Source organism: Petaurus breviceps, unplaced genomic scaffold (assembly GCF_028583685.1).
Source record: "Petaurus breviceps papuanus isolate PSGF00001 unplaced genomic scaffold, PetGlider_PUasm1.0 90750, whole genome shotgun sequence".
In the NCBI taxonomy this organism is placed as follows: domain Eukaryota; kingdom Metazoa; phylum Chordata; class Mammalia; order Diprotodontia; family Petauridae; genus Petaurus; species Petaurus breviceps.
The window spans coordinates 11,758,588-11,775,065 of NW_027187335.1; the positions used below are offsets into that span (position 1 = coordinate 11,758,588).

At 42.9% G+C, this 16,478-nt stretch overlaps 2 protein-coding genes across 6 annotated transcripts; one reads left to right on the forward strand and one right to left on the reverse strand.

The window, feature by feature from the left end:
* The first annotated feature begins 1,019 nt into the window (after positions 1-1,019).
* On the forward strand, positions 1,020-10,409 carry BECN1 (beclin 1). Of its 2 annotated transcripts, XM_069067614.1 has the most exons (12): positions 1,020-1,202; positions 1,420-1,548; positions 2,599-2,666; positions 3,993-4,051; positions 4,686-4,776; positions 4,908-5,044; positions 5,225-5,419; positions 6,928-7,074; positions 7,459-7,608; positions 7,884-7,944; positions 8,637-8,779; positions 9,539-10,409. In XM_069067614.1, exons 2-12 carry the CDS (start codon positions 1,422-1,424, stop codon positions 9,705-9,707), a joined length of 1,347 nt encoding a protein of 448 aa, XP_068923715.1. In that variant the 5' UTR covers positions 1,020-1,202; positions 1,420-1,421; the 3' UTR covers positions 9,708-10,409. The 2 variants fall into 2 exon arrangements, with proteins under 2 accessions (XP_068923715.1, XP_068923714.1); XM_069067613.1 differs by having other exon boundaries at positions 1,020-1,548.
* On the reverse strand, positions 10,249-16,441 carry CNTD1 (cyclin N-terminal domain containing 1). Of its 4 annotated transcripts, none has more exons than XM_069067619.1 (7): positions 16,124-16,441; positions 14,651-14,726; positions 14,225-14,399; positions 13,445-13,607; positions 12,655-12,787; positions 11,914-12,010; positions 10,249-11,087 (listed from the first exon to the last, which is right to left on the reverse strand). In XM_069067619.1, the coding sequence occupies exons 1-7, from the start codon at positions 16,293-16,295 to the stop codon at positions 10,917-10,919; spliced, it is 987 nt and encodes a 328-aa protein (XP_068923720.1). In that variant the 5' UTR covers positions 16,296-16,441; the 3' UTR covers positions 10,249-10,916. The 4 variants fall into 4 exon arrangements, with proteins under 4 accessions (XP_068923720.1, XP_068923717.1, XP_068923719.1 ...); XM_069067616.1 differs by having other exon boundaries at positions 12,655-12,832; XM_069067618.1 differs by having other exon boundaries at positions 16,094-16,441.
* Between the last annotated feature and the right edge of the window lie 37 nt (positions 16,442-16,478).

Consider the following 16,478-nt stretch of genomic DNA (forward strand, 5'->3'; position numbering starts at 1 on the left):
GTCCAGGTTTTTCTGAAATCTGGCTGTTCATCATTTCTTATGGAACAATAGTATTCCATTACATCCATATATCACAACTTGTTCAGCCATTCCGAAATTGATGAACATCCCCTCAATTTCAAATTCTTTGCCACCACAAAAAGAACTATTATAAATATTTTTGTACATGTGGGTCCTTGTCCCTTTTTAAAATGTTCTTCTTGGAATACAGACCTAGTAAAGGTCTGGCTAGATAAAAGGGTATGGACAGTTTGGTAGCCTTTGGGCATAGTTCCAAATTGTTCTCCAGGTTGGATCAGTTCACAACTTGTGGATCTGTTTTATGTTCTACTTACTCTCAGCAACTCAACCCACTCTGTCAGGGAGTTTCAGATCATAGAATCTGAACTGGAATGCACCAAGGGAGTCATCTAGTCCAATCCATACTTAACAGGTATCACCTGTCAATAATCCTGGGAAAACAGTCACTCAGATTCAACTTGAACACCTCCAGTAAGGAGAGCTTTCTACCTCTCCAGGAAGCCTGTTGCATTTTTCTAGAAAGCACATTGTGTTGAAAAGTTAATCTTTATGCTCTCTCAGGATCATGAATTTAGATATATCTATAAAGGCCCTCAGAGACCATTCAGGCCAAAAACCTCGTTTTACAATTGATGAAATAGGTCCAGAGAACGGTTCAAGGTCACAGAGGTCATGAATGGCAGAGTCAGGATTCCAACGCATATTCTTGTGACTCCGAGTTTACCATGCTGACTTCAAAAGAGAAACAGCCCTGACACAATAGGAAAGTCTAAAGGAATTTGGTTTCAGTAAAGCTTGAAGATGCTGAGAAGGGCCGGGGAGTTCAGAAGATTGCAGTTGCTCCAGTTACCTACCCTCCAACTCCTGTGCATGCCCCTCTTGGGCTGTTCCATGAGCGAAAGTACAGTTCTCAAATCGAGCTGTGGAGGCCGCTGTCGCGCTCCTCTTACTCCGGGAAAGAAGAGCCAAAGCCTGGGATTGGTGGGTGGAGTTCGTGTTTTTCGCGTCTTTCGTCACATCCTTTGGAGAACGGAAGTCCCTCCTAGTGGACTGGGAAGTAGGATCAGTCCAAGCAGTGGGCTGTGGGCGATGGGGGTCGGGGAGACGGGGATCTTGGAGAGAACTAGAGGTGTGAAGGTGCCACCGCGGTAGGCCTGGGCAACGGATTCTGGAACGCAGAGGTGAGAAGGCTGCGGCGGAGGTCGTCTGGATTAAGGGCCTGATTCTGGGGCGAGGCTGGCTCGGAGCCCATCATCACCTAGTTTCTCCTTCAGTTCGGCCAAAAGTGGGCTCCCGGTCCCTGGGACTGGAGACCTCGGGGACCCTGGGGTGGAGGGCTGGAGTGAGAGTCCTAGGCCAGAGAGGAGCCTCTGCCCCACGCTGATCGGCGACCCGCAGGAATGGAGGGGTCGAAGTCATCGAGCAGCACCATGCAGGTGAGCTTCGTGTGCCAGCGCTGCAGCCAGCCCCTGAAACTGGACACATCCTTCAAGATCCTAGACCAAGTCACCATCCGGGAGCTCACAGGTCTGCTCCTTTTTAAGGGTTGAAGGGAGAGGGGAGGCTTGCCCAGAGAAGTGGACCAGTGACTGGCCTCAAGCCGCAGTGATAGGGTACCGGCTGTGGGAAACCCCTTGAACTCTTCTTGAATCTTCCCACTAGATGAGGAATGTGCCAGAAGCCTTTCATTATCACTAGACCCTTTCGTTATCACTAGTTACTAGCCTAGCCCTCCATTGTCCAGCTACTTTCCACCCTCGATCCTCCCAAAACATCTTTGCCCAAATCTGTTACCCTTAAATCTGCCTAGCCCTCCATTTGTCTTCTCCAGGTAACCTCCAGCTATTTCCCACCCTTAGTCTCTTTACTGGAGTCTGACCTCTTTTGACTCCTCAAGACCCTCCCCAAACTCCTCCTCTAGACCACCCCTAGAATCCTCCCACAATCTTTCTGTATATGAGCTCCTTCTTACATTCATGAAGTGGTTGAGAATTATCCAGCCTAGACTCTGTGTCAGATTATTCTGGCACGCTTATCCAATACAAGAGTCACAGATACTTAGGCTCCTTAAGAGTCTATCCATTATGGCGAATCTTTAATAAACTTTGCTTTACTTTGGCTGAGAGAAGACTTGAGTTGAATTCATTCCACAGGCCCTGGAATGTTGGTATCTTGGGGTCTTACACCCCTAAATCACAACAGCAGGACTTTGGACAAGTCATTTTGCCTGTGGGTTTTTTGTTTTCTTTTGAGTAAAAGATAAAATGAGGTTAAGATGGTTAAGGCTCCTTTCAGTTTTAATGTTCCTGTTGAGTATAAAGTGGAGATTGAGAGTGGTGGCAAGAAGGGTAAAAGTAGGAGCGGAGTTAAGTGAAAATAATGGGAAAAATTTAAATGACCTAGAGTTGATGCTTGTTTTGAGGACAGGGGTAGGTATGTAAATGGAAACAAAACTCTTCCACCAAGTGTAAGTAGAATTCTAAAGGAAATGGGGGAAGAGACATAAGGCTATCTCATATCTTCACAGCTGGAGAAACAGGAAACTTTCACTGACTGAAGTAATTTCTTCTCCCTTAGCTCCACTACTTACTACAGCTCAGACCAAGCCTGGAGAGACCCAGGAGGAAGAAACTAACTCAGGAGAGGTAATAGGGTTTATACTTTTCTCAAGGGTAGAATCCAGCTTGAGAAAAATATTCAGAGCTTCTACTCAACTATAGTGGTCCCTTGAACCTATCCAAACTCCTTTTACAGGAGGCATCCATTAATGAGAAATATTCTACTTAAGCTATCTGTAAAACATCGGAAACGTTTCCAAATCCTTATGGTTTCAGAGAAGTGGAAGACATAACAATTTGAGGGACCTCAAGTAATGGGATCTGGGGAGGCACTTTTCCTTGAAGCATCAGTAACACTTCAAAGAAGATTGTTATTGAATATTGGTATTTCCTAACATTAATGGGGAATGACTCTGTTAGTATTAGCTTTTAATACAAAAGAAAGTAATATGTGAACAGTTTTGCTTATAAACATATGAATTACTTATTTTATGGTTAATGTGTTATTTTTAGTCATAAGGTGGCTTGGTCTTGACAGCCCAATTCTAGGCAAACCTTTCATTAACTGTGGTTTCATCAGTATAGGGAATTGCCACAAGAGGAACTCTCTCATGAGGAACCCCCCTCTACCAGTACATGTCAGCAGGTTAAGTGACAACATAGGTCCAGGCAAGACTTAAAGTCAGGTCTTCTTGTCTTGAAAGCTAGCTTTCTACTATATTACACAGCCTTATGTCCTCAATACGTAAACATATAATATATATCTAGGTCAAACATAATTACCTACTAAGTAAATTTGCTCCTTTCCTCTGGGGGAAAAACAGATAAGCCTACTACCTTTGGAATCAGGACATTCAAAACCAAATAGAATTTTTAAAATTATGTGCCCCATTAGTTTGTACAATTAAACAAAGGTTGACTATACACATATTCTACCATACACCAGTCTTTGTCATAATCTTCTAAGTGCTAGGGATATAGCTACAAAAGCAAAACCAGGCCCTACTCTCAAGGAATTTATATTCTAATGCAGCAGACCTTATACTTTGAGGTGTGGTTGGGGTGGGGAGAGTGGGAAGGAACACTGATCTGGAAAGTTACTGGGATGATGAGAATGGGCTATTGGGAGATAGATTGCCTATCTAGAAACAATAACTGAATTGACTTATGGTTCTTGATTCTAGAATTGAAGGAGGGTAAGGAAAGGGTATGAGCATAGTGCTGATTAGTTTTGCTGAAACTGAAGGATGTGGCCAGAGAGGAGGGAATAAAGATTAAATAGCGACTGGAACGTTCCTGAAATACTGGTCCAGGACAGGCAGTTATATATTCAGGAGAGCAGGGCTATTGTTTGGGACACAAACTGGTACCATAATCTACTGGTATCTTAACACTGTCCCCTCTCATTTCCAGGAGCCATTTGCTGAAACTCGGCAGGATGGTGTCTCCCGCAGATTCATCCCCCCAGCCAGGTGCCTATTATGCCTCAGCCCCTATTCCATAGAAGAGGCACATAAAATTAAGGTGGCTTTTTATTCTATGTAAGGTGTTAGGATCAGATGGCGGTGGACAACCATATGATCCCTCCAACAAGGCCATGGTGTCCTGTCTTCCTTTCCCTAATAATAGCTTATTTTAGCCATGGAGTAAATCTAAAAAGGGCTTTCCCTATGGCAGCTATTCGGGTGGGGAGTTTTAAGTACTGGGAAAAGTTAATCCAATTCACTGGAGAGGAGGGAACAGAAAAAGAAATCTCTGGAAATGGTTTTCCTTGGATTGATATTGATGAAGTTGGGTTTTTTTGTAGGGGGTATAATTAGGAAATGCTTCTCCTTGCCCACCTTACCTACTGAAGTTTCTGTGGCATGAGCCTCAGATTGATGCCATGGTTGTTCTCTCCTCAATCCAATAAGACTAGCCTATGTAGTCCCAAGAGAAGAGATCAGAGTGGCTTTGAATAGAGCCAGCAAGAGTTGGGGAAATAGGTTTGACCCTTAAGAGTTTTCTTTGGCTTTGTTACCTAAGAGTCTTGCCACAGGCACTTTAGGAGGTGGAGGGGGAACCTCTGCTCCCTCATGTGGCTGGTGGGTGGGGAACTGTCTATAGGATGATGTCCACGGAAAGTGCCAACAGCTTCACTCTGATTGGGGAGGCATCCGATGGAGGTACCATGGAGAATCTCAGCCGAAGACTGAAGGCAAGTCTGCCCATTGAGGGGGTATGGTCTGAGCTGGTGGAGGAATATGTAGTCATAGTCAGTGTGAGGATGACTCTCACTGACTCTTCACAATGAACTTCATAGATCACTAATTTTTTCTTACTTCTCAGGTCACCGGAGACCTTTTTGATATCATGTCAGGCCAGACAGATGTAGATCACCCTCTGTGTGAAGAATGTACAGATACCCTGTTGGATCAGCTGGACACTCAGCTCAACATCACAGAAAATGAATGTCAGAACTACAAGTGAGTTCCTGTCAGATCCTGAGAAATAAGACTTTAGTTCAGATCCAGGCAATTAACTGCTGTTCCAGAGTACCATTTGGATGAAGGAATCCCAGATTAATCTCATACATGTTTTCCTTGAGTTTAGCTGCACTATATGAATGATAGGTTCCCTTGGATTAAATATGGTGTCTTTGGCAGACGCTGTTTGGAGATCTTGGAACAAATGAATGAAGATGATGAGGAGAAGTTGAAGATGGAGTTGAAGGAATTGGCACTTGAGGAAGAGAGGCTGATCCAGGAACTGGAAGATGTCGAAAAGAACCGCAAAATTGTGGCAGAAAATCTTGAAAAAGTCCAGGCAGAGACTGAGCGACTAGATCAAGAAGAAGCTCAGTAAGTGATTCACCTCTTAGTGCATCTCCCCCCTTCATTCAGGTCTAAAGGTGAACAGATGGCTACAGCCTGAATGTATCCTGGACAGTTCTCTGAGTCACAGATAAGTGACTACCCAGAGTTATACAGCAGCTAGTGTCACAGTTGGAATTTAAAACCTGGGCTTCCCAACTTCAAGCAAAGCACTCTTTCTTCTTCTGACACTCTGCCTCCTAAGGCACTTAGAATACAGATAAACCCAAAGGGGCTTTGCTTTAGAGCTCAGTTTTTGCTAGGAAAGTATCAACATGTCACAAGTAATACAAGGCCATAAGAAAAGGTTTATTTGGAACTTTAGCTGAGCCTTGAAGGAAGCTGGAAAGGGGTGGGGTTTAGCCTATGTAATGGAACAGAATCAGGAAAAGGAATTCTAAGTTTAAGAAATAACTAATGGAGTGGTTTGACTGGAACACAGAGAACAAAAAAGGGACAATATGTCTTGTTAGATTGGTTGGAGTCAGATTGTGAAGGGCTTTAAACACCAGGAATAGAAACTTGCATTTATCTTAGAGACAATAGAGAATCATGAAATATTTAAACTCACTGTTTAAACTCAGTTTCATTATCTATATATAATGGTGATGGACTGTTTATGTACATTCTCATTTTATCCTCACAACAACTTTAAGGTGTACAGATATCATCCCTAGTTTTTACAGATGAGAAAACTGAAGTTAGGGAGTACCTGTGTTGACTTTGCTAGTAAGTGGCAGATGAGGACTCAGACCAAGTCTTTTGACTTCAAATCCAGTGCTTTCACTGTTACTCAATAACTGCTTTCTAAGATCTCTAAAAGTCTCTTCGTGGTTTATAATTCTGGGGTTTCATGACTGTACTCACTGTTGTTAGCTCCCTGCTAAGCTGGAAGAGCTTTTAATCTGATGGGGAAAATATTATATCTACCCTTTTGGCACTTATTTTATACAACTGTGGGCTAGGCACTGGAAATACAGCAACAAAAAACAGTTCTTAGGATAAAGGAATTTACATTGTGTTCTATAGAGGAATGCATACAGGGTGTCTAGCTGTCCCAGAAGTCAAAGAAGATAGAAATTGAGCTAAGCTTTGAAGGAAGGGAGGGATTTTACAGAGTAACAGAAATTCATATTACTATAGTGTAAATAAGTGCTCCAAGGGACAAGTCAAATGAGCCAACCCAGGTAGTATATACATGTCCTTGTATGGTTTTAGAGGAAATTTCCCACAGCTCTCTTTTTGAAAAGATTTTAAATGAGTGTTTTGTCCTTTTTGAAGGACACACCCAGCCCCAAACAGATGGAATTTGACATTCTTTTCCTCCCCTTACTGGGAGAAAGGAATGGGACCTAATGTTGTTTGTTGACTCTATACCAGATTCAGAGAGCCCCAAAAGCATCAGAGCCAAAACAGTTCATTGGTTGGAATGATAAGATTGGTAACCCTGGCCACAAGAGTGACCAGCTTTTAATGTTTGCCTTAATTACTTACAGATACCAGAGGGAATATAGTGAATTTAAACGGCAACAGCTGGAACTAGATGATGAGCTAAAGAGTGTGGATAACCAGATGCGTTATGCTCAGATCCAACTGGACAAGCTGAAGAAAACAAATGTTTTTAATGCAACCTTCCACATCTGGTAATATGGACTGTGGGATGTGAAAAGAGAGGGTGGGGAACGATATACATCTGGGTTTTAGCTACTGACCACCAAAGAACCTGTCCCGCACAAAATAGGGACTATGTGTAATATTCATTATAACATGTTTCTTTTAGATCAGTGTTAAGAATGGGGTAGGTAGGAATTCACCTCATGATTCTAGGGCACAAAATTACCCAACACTGAAGGGAAAAAGAAAGAATCATTAGGCCAAGCCTTTCAGTCACATAAAGACTTGTCTTGCCACAGGGTACTGATTCTTGCCCACCCTCTCACCTCAATATTTCCCCAAGGTTATGCCAAAGGCCCACTAGGGTCACAATGTTCTTTCCCCCCCTCTTTCTTTCCTGCTTTCTTCCACAGGCACAGTGGACAGTTTGGCACAATTAATAACTTTAGGCTGGGGCGGCTCCCTAGTGTCCCTGTGGAGTGGAATGAGATCAACGCTGCATGGGGGCAGACAGTGTTGCTGCTCCATGCCCTAGCCAATAAAATGGGCCTGAAATTTCAGAGGTAGGAGGATCAGCCTTTTTTTTTTTGTGCTCCTTTCTTGTCTCCATTAGATTGCAGCACATTTTCAGTAGCACTCTGCTCTATTCAGTAGATTACAGTTTTCCTCTGGGTGAGGACTACACCTCATTCCTGGATATTTTCACTCTGTAAAGGATTTTGTCTAAGAAGAGAAGGGGCTATTGAATCCATGGATAATTGATAAACTACATGACTTCATGTTTATTAGAAAAGTGTTCTCTTGAAAAAACCCATTATCCACCCCTCTTTTTTTTTAGGTATCGCCTTGTTCCTTATGGAAATCACTCATATCTGGAGTCTCTCACAGACAAATCCAAGGTACTCTGGGTATCTCCAGGTCAGCTGCATTATAGAATAATCATAATATTTTCTAACAAGACAGCTGAATTTAGTTCTAATATTGCTCTTCAGCTTCAGATGGCCTTTAAAATGTGAATACACAGTTAAAATCCAATTACTTTGGACCTACAGGGGAGACTTTAAACATTTTTCAAAATCTGCTAGCAAACTCTGAATGAGGTCTTAAAAGTTATATCTAATTGAAATGCATAGGTGGATGACTGGGAAAGGGGTGTGTAAATTAGCATTGGGAAGGAATCTATGAGGTAGATCTTTCTTGTTCCTATTTTCTTTTTGGAGAGCAGTTGGGGTTAAGTGACTTGCCCAAGGTCACAGGGCTAGTTAAGTGTTAAGTGTCTGAGGCCGGATTTGAACTCAGGTCCTCCTGACTCCAGGGCCAGTGCTCTATTCACTGTGCCACCTAGCCACCCCCCCGCCCATCCCCCCACCCCCCGTTCCCATTTTCTAAATGGAGAAGCCAGACCTAGAGAAGTCAGGCTGTGCCCAAAATAACATAGCTGTTCCATGACAAGGCAAAAAAGAACCACCAGGGCTTGGTTTCCTATTTTCAGTGGGATTCAAATAGAACATGGATTGAAAAATCAGTAGGCCTGAGGCCATTTGGTATGTTTTGCTGCCATGTGGCTTGCTATGCCTCTCTTCTTGAGCAGGAGCTACCATTATACTGTTCTGGAGGTTTGCGGTTTTTCTGGGACAACAAGTTTGATCATGCAATGGTGGCTTTCCTGGATTGTGTGCAGCAGTTTAAAGAAGAGGTGGAGAAGGGGGAGACACGTTTCTGTCTGCCTTACAGGTTAGTATACTTACAGCCTAGGGTGAGGCTGCAGTGACACCAGACTGACCAGATAGTCCAGGTAGCCAGAATAGCATCAAGGACTTGTGAGAGCAGGAAATTGGTTCTAGATCTAGTGACTTTGATGGTCAGGGACTTGAGTATTGCTCTCCTGAATCTTCTGCCCAGGTCCCTTGATCCTATGAATGGAGTGGGATGTGATCCCCGGGAGTCCTTGGAGAGAAAGGGAATGTTATACTAGATGAGTTTGGGGATTATCTTGGTAAAAAGTTCTGGCTTCTGTAGTTTCAAGAGGGTTTTTCCAGAAGTTCCTGGAAATAAGCATTTTGATCAGATGTTTGGCACCAGCCTTAGTTAACAGGTAGGAGATTTATTCCATCAGTGGAGCAGAGCTATCTTTCCTCGACACAAAGACAAAGCATTTCCTTTCCTCTCTTACCTTCTCCATGAATGCAGGGATGCTTTAGAGATCAGTGAGGGACTCTAACCATCACTCCCCACTACAACCTACTCCCTTGCTCCCATGCTTTAATTTGTTTCCATGTTCTGTCTCTGCACTCAACAGTGACAGTGGGGCTCTTGTGACAGCCAGCACAATACTTGGCTTTCGAGCAGATCCAAAGTACACCACCCTTCCTTGACAAGAATGCTTTAATGGAGTAAATGACGTGAATGGTCCCATGATCGTGGCCCTGCCTGTTTGCCTGAGCTGACTTAAATTCTCAGTTACTAATGAGCTTTGATGTGTCTCTACTGCAGGATGGATGTGGAGAAAGGTAAAATTGAAGACACAGGAGGCAGTGGTGGCTCCTATTCCATCAAAACCCAGTTCAACTCTGAGGAGCAGTGGACAAAGGCACTCAAGTTTATGTTGACCAATCTGAAGTGGGGTCTTGCTTGGGTCTCCTCACAATTTTATAACAAATGACTTTTTTGTTTTTTGTCCATGAGGGTGAGGGAGTCTTCTGCCTTAAATGGCTTTAGGATATATTTTGTTGGCATAAATGTTATAAATTAAGTTCATTTAATATTAAACAGTACAACATGTTTACAGTACCAAAAAAGTAAATCCACAAAGCCACTTTATTTTAAAAGAATAACATTTCTATTGCAAGTAGTGTCCAGAGCAGTAACATAATGTATATAATTCTCCACCAGCCCATTTCACAACTCTGTACTCCTTGAAAACAGAAAATAAGGTTGCCTTTATAAAAAGTCTGAGTTGAGTGGTTATCAATGGATTTTCTCTCCTAATTTTATGCATATTTAACATAGTTTTTTTTTTTTTAATGTAAACCCCTCCTATTAAGAGGAGTGAAATGTGTACAACATCAAGTAACATGGGAAAATGTCACATAAGCTTTGCCTGGAGGCCACATAATGTGATCAAAAGCTTGAAATTTAACACTTTTCTTTCTCAAGTCTAGTGCTTGTTGCCTATCTGCTCTGTGCCAAGACACATGGCAGAAAAAAGAGACATGAAAAAGACTAATCCTGTTTGGAGTATTATGAAGATAAATAATTATTTGCAATAAAGATTTGCTGCAGTCTGGTACTATGCAGAAGTGAGCTGGTTGTAAAACAATAGAAAAAAACTTAATAAAGTACTTTGTGTTCTGGAAAAATCAAACTCATATAGCTATGTTAAAAAAGGCTGGGACATGTTATTTAAAGTATTTATTTAAAGTAGACTAAAAATAGCCAGTTCTAGAAGATCCAGTATTTGCTCATTTCAAAGGAGTGGGCAAAGGTCCTATCTTTGAATGAGAATGCATTTGGAGTGGGGCATTTGGGACAAAAGAAATGTTATGCCAGGTCAAGGTCACCTGGGTTTTTTGGTCTTTTTTTTTTTCCAAAAATAAATCACATCTAAAGAGGAAATCATACCTGTACTATAAAACCAAACATTCCAGCCTAGCAGATTCCCCTCCCTTTTGTTTTTACTGAGGCTGCAAAGAATAAACATCCACCTTAACCCTTTTTCTGAAGAGCAGCAAACAGAAAATGGTAACATAAAATCAAACTTGAAAGACCTAAGATACTTCTGACCTTTTTTCTGTACTGGGTTATGAAAGGTTAAATAGATTGGTGGAGGGGGAAAGGTCATGACCTGGAGTCTGATATTCTGGAAACAGGCTCACATGTTGCAGGTGGCAGCAGCCCGCAGTGGTCTGGCTGCCAGGTGGTGCAGACCAGGTTGCTGTCGAATTGGGGTGCTGGCTCCTACCCCATGAGTCAGAATTGCGTGTGAAAACTCAGCAATGCTCTCAGTGGCAATACCAGTGATACTGTGTAAGTGCTCCACAACCTTCAGGGAGAAAGATATAAGTAGTTAAGTTTTTTTTTTTTTATTTTAAAGCAATCGGGGTTAAGTAACTTGCTCAAGGTTACACGGCCAGTTATTATTTCTGGGGGTGGTGCTGAGTATCTGAGCCCAGATTTGATCCAGGTCATCCCGACACTGGAGCCGGTGCTCTTACTTGCTGAGCCACCTGGCCGCCCCTAAGCAATTGGGGTTAAGTAACTTGCTCAAGGTTACACGGCCAGGTGTTTCTGGGTGGGTGCTAAGTGTCTGAGCCCAGGATTCGATCTCCAGGTCTTCTCAACACTGGAGCCGGTGCTCTTACTAGCTGTGCTACCTGGCCACCCCATAAGTAGTTAAGTTTTGAAATTCATCTTGACAGATTACACATGTACATTTTTCTAGACAACCTCTCGGGTCAAATGTTAACTAAATCTTCCTATTCCTCTAAATTTAACAGCAAGATTGGATCCTAATTAAAATGTTTACCACAGCTAAACTATATGAGAAAAGCTTTTCCCTTAACACAGCAGTGCGACCTAATGTGCAATTGACTTAAGAAAATTTTAAGAAGTATGAAGAGGACATGTTGACTTCTTGAAATTCTCATTTTAGAGGCAGACTTTCAGGTGATAGTTGGCCACATTAGGGAACATACCTTTTCAAAGCACCTCAGTTCTAGCTCTATTGCCCATTCATCGTGGCAAACTGACGTCTCTTGCTAGACTTGGTAACTTTTTTCTGGTAAAGATAAATCTGCCCTTTCCCTTTAATTGACTTGGGAATGCTTTTTATATGAATCTTGATAATGATGCCACTTAGCAGTGCATACCTGGCCCCACCACTCCTGATTTTGGATGAAAGCACTGGCTGCAATGATCCCCACTGCCAAAAGCATGAAGTCTTCTTTCACTGATACATATTTTCTCCTGAGCAATTAAAATCACAGTTCAGTTTTATAACTAAGGTGAGAACATTGTTTGCCTAAGTTTGTGGGTCATGGAAATTTATGCTACTTGATTATGCTGAGTACTCTCATATGGAAAGAAATGGTAGAACCAGCTGGCTATCCCATAGATAGCTCCCTCCCAACCAAAAACAAAAAACTAAGGATAAAACATAAACTTCATTCATGTGTATTTGATTTACTGGTCTTTTGTGTTCCCATCTGTTATCCTATCAACATAATTGTGGGGCTTTCATCTGCCTTTACAGTAATCAGGCAGTTTTGTCAAAGCTGCAGCCTTATGACTGGCTTGTTTTGTCTGTTTCCTGTATCTGAATAGTCCAAGCATCCCAACCTATGATCAAGAATCAGTAATAGGAGATGTTAGTGACTTGAATTCATTTAAATACTTTAAAATCTTAAGCCTTTAAGTTGGGTTGAACTTGCTACATCAGAACAGTAAGTTGCAAGTTCATAAATTACATGTTTATGAGAATGAATCCTCTACGACAATTATCTGTACCAAAGTATAGGGACAAACTAGTTGGCCCTACTAGGTCTGATCCACTCGTCAGGTCTTTATCAGAACACACAGTATTTATAAATCTTCTATAGGAAGTACCTTACCCCTGTTCCATGGGTGTAGTTGATGCCCTCAGCAGGCTTTCATAGATGGGTTCATGCAGGAGATAGACCAAGTCAAGTAATGTCAGGCAGGTTCCATGCAGCTGTTTGGCTGAGACCAAACAGCCATTATACCCTGGATGGGGCATGGAGAGGGTTGAAGTTCTACCTTTGTTCCTTCCTCAAAAGAAATAATTAACCAAAGACATGGTCAAATTCCTGATAAGTCAGGGTAGTTCATTTTAAAGAAGGTCATGTCACATTAACATGGGCCACTTTCTGCACATGACTACGGAATGTAGCCATTAGGCTAACATTATTCCTGGTAACTGTTCTGCTGTAGGGTTTCTCAATGGATTGGATGTCTGATTAGGTCATGGCCACTTCCTAAAGTGAAATTGTGTAAGGGGAAAAAAACCTTCCATGCACAGGCTATATAAATGCCAAAAAAATAATAACCATGGAAACTTTGTTGTTTCCCCTCTATCCTTTACCTTTATAAAGAAGAGAACATACTGAGGAGGTGCCTAGTGATTCCAAGCAGAAGCTGGCTATTGGGACTTCTCAATGTACTTCCAGAGGATAGAATGCCTTATCCTAAGCTAGCCAAGTACACCCCCTCCCCAGTCTGCCAAACCACTAGGCAGAGTACTTGACTACTGCTTCTATTCTCTCCCTCTGTCAGGTTGCCCAGAACCCTGGGGTACATTGATTGCCTCCTTAAGCTACACTTGGCCTTTCAGGAATACTGTGCTTGCCTAATTTCCATTGAAATATCTTTTGAATGGCATACCTAAAACTTCTAGAAGCATCTCCACATATGCCAAAGGAGTAGGTAGATTGATTTGAAAGTTTAGAGACTTCAGAATGGCAAGTTCTGACTCCAGTAGTTCTTCTTTAGTATAAAGGTACCCTAGGGCCTGGAGGAAATTCAGGACTGTAACATTGCTCACTATCTAAATAAAGAAAAGAGGGGGAGGGGACAGAGAAAAGGATTCTCTAATTAATTGGAATTTTTGCCAAAGACATGGGGGGAGGGTGGAAGGAGAGTGAAACAAGCACAAGATCATAGATTTAGAGCTAGAAAACCTCATTTTACAGATGAGAAAAATGAGGACCAGAATTCAGAGGTAGCAACAAGAGGTGGAATTTGAACTCATGTCCTCTAATTCCAAATTCAGTGCCTGGGGTATTTTTCCCTTTTATAAATCTCACTTTTAATGATGATTAAAGTATATTGACTATTCAGGCATCTTATACAAACTGTCCTTGAGTCCAAAGGGGAGGAAAGGTGACCTGTATACCTATATAACGATGGCATTAATCCAGCTATTGTGCTTTGAGAACAAGAGTGCAGGTTATAACAGCTGTGTGTGTTTAGTAGGGGTGCTTAGGAAGTGTAATTGCACTCCAGAGTTTCCACATGGATAGACTCACCCAGCCCAGGGGTAGGTCTCAGAGCTGCCCTGTGAATAGCCAGCCTATTTTATTCATAACATCTAGCTGTCCACAAAAAGGTCAGATTTTAGAGCACATCACTGTGAAGGTGGAAAGAACAGGACCAGCTCCTTACTTTGTAGTGGAAGGAAAGTTTGCTTGCCAGCTGAACACATGACACAAGTCGAAGTACAAACATATTGCAGAGTTCTTCTTTCTGGGCCCTCCAGTTCCAGGACTCTGCTTTCTCATTCCCTCTCACCACAGTTACTGGTTGGTTGCAGATGCTTTCTGCTTGCTTAACCATGAACCTACAGGAGTGGGGGGAGGTCAGGAGTAAACAAACTGGATTTATACACATTCCAGAGGGAGCATTTGTTCTTCAAACTCTGATACATCTTAGCCTCTCCAATATCACTTTAAGACTTGGTTACACTTGGAAGTAAAGGAGACCAAGAGCAATGCCAAGCTAAGAGGTGACTGGTACCATCTCAACAAGAGCAAGCACATTAGTTAATCTGAAAGCTACCTATTTGCAAAGGCCTCATGCCCAGGATTTTACCTTTCTAGGATTTCTACTGCCTGGTAGCTCACGGATTTTTCCAGGCACCATTGTTCAGACAGGAGAAAAACGAATTCTGCCAAAATAGAAAAGAAAAGCCTGAATCACAAGATGCAACCCTAACCACTCTGAACTCTTGGTGTTGTGTAAAAACCATGATTCGACCCAAGAAAGAGGGTCAGGAGGTGAGAAAGATGAGACTAGAATAACTAAAACACAGCCTAATTTCTTTTCCTGCCAACAAGCTGATCAGGGGCAAAAAGGGAAGTCTGACTGAGTGCCAAGAACAAGGGCTTACTAAGCTTTTTGGTGACTGAACCTGACAGGTTCAGCAGATAAGGGCTCTTGCCTGGTACCAAAACACATTACCCCTTTCCCGCCCCCTAACTATCTGCTCATGTTCCTGACTGCAGGAAGATTCCTGAATAGATTTTTTAAAATCCTAATTCCTATTTAGTTTAATATGAAACATAAAAACAACTTTCTGGAACTTGAATCTTGTTGAAGACACTTCTACTTAGCAATCTTCCTCTGGAGATTTCCTATGGGTAGCTTAACACCACCATGCACCTTAAAGTGAACATGATTCCTCTGGTCCGTTAAATGGAATTGTGGTAACTGAATTCCTTCCCCACCAAGTTTTTTTTTTTTTTTTATTGTAGGGCTGTTAAAATAGGCAGATTCTGAAAACAGCACTAGGAAGGGCAAGCCCTAACTGCCTCCATTATTTCCCTTTGAAAGAGTCCCAGTTGGAATTGTTTCCTCCAATATTTCCCTTTGAAAGAATAAATAGTCCCAGTTGGAATTGTTTGGCTTGCAATTCCATTATAGGGTGGGAACCAGGGTAAATCTCAGTTCTCAGCAGAGGAACTTTCTGAGATCCCTGGGTTTTACATAAAACACCACCAGCAGGGCACTGCAGATGGTCAGATAGGGGAAAGAACTGCACTGGCACCCAAACTCCTCTCTTTACTGAAACTTAAGTCTCTCTTGGCTATGTGCTTCGGTGAATCTAAGACAGGCCAATAACCCTCTTGACCCATGCTGCACATAAAAACACCTGTGTAAAATACCCTTGCAGGCACACATTAAGCCCCCACCCCACACACAACTCTACTGACAAAGTGGAGAATTAAGTTAATTCATTTCTGCCTGTATCTCCAGGGCTTAACCTGGTATACAGCACACTTAATAAATGCATCTTGACTTGCCCTTGGACTTAGCAATTCAGACATTAGGTCCAGATAACAAGTCAAAATAAAATACTAGGGTTATTTCTTGTTTGCTTTGGGGACTGACTTATCCGGGCAATGGCTTCAGTTTTCCGCTGATTTACGGGGCGAAGCTGGTGGGGGGGTGGGGGAGCGGGGAGGAAGAGGAGCTCCGGGTGGGCGAGAATATCGGAAAGGGGGGCGCTTTAGGTGCCCCTGGTGCTGAACAGACCCCCGTTTCCCCCAAGTCCTGGGACCACACCCACGATCCGGGTTTCCCTGAAGCTGCCCGCCTGGCCTCGGGCTTCCCGCACCGCCCTCTCGTTCTCTTGGGCTAGGTGGAGGAGGGCGTCTTCGATAGTCTGCGTGTCCACAGCGCCAAACTTAAAGTCGATGAGAGAGGCCGACCCCCTGCGCCCTACGACCCCAGCCATAGTCAGCCGCCCCTCCGACTCCCAACGACGCAAAAACTCCACAGGATCTCGGACTCTTAGCGGTCTACGCGTAGCCTCGTGCTCCCAAAGGTTTTTCTAGGTCTCAACCACCGAGCTCGCGGACGCCGCGGGAGCTTCGGCCAATCAGAGGGCGCGACCAGAAACTCTGCCCCTCCTCCGCCC

Coding starts and splice junctions, on each gene's coding strand:
- BECN1 (XM_069067613.1), top strand. CDS start 1,422: ATGGAGGGGTCGAAGTCATCGAGCAGCACCATGCAGGTGAGCTTCGTG. Junction 4,777..4,907: donor ATCTCAGCCGAAGACTGAAG/GCAAGTCTGCCC, acceptor CTTACTTCTCAG/GTCACCGGAGACCTTTTTGA. Junction 7,609..7,883: donor ATGGGCCTGAAATTTCAGAG/GTAGGAGGATCA, acceptor CTTTTTTTTTAG/GTATCGCCTTGTTCCTTATG.
- CNTD1 (XM_069067615.1), bottom strand. CDS start 16,295: ATGGCTGGGGTCGTAGGGCGCAGGGGGTCGGCCTCTCTCATCGACTTT. Junction 13,608..14,224: donor AACTTTCCTTCCACTACAAA/GTAAGGAGCTGG, acceptor TTCTTTATTTAG/ATAGTGAGCAATGTTACAGT. Junction 12,833..13,444: donor GATGCTTCTAGAAGTTTTAG/GTATGCCATTCA, acceptor ATTTCTTTTGAG/GAAGGAACAAAGGTAGAACT.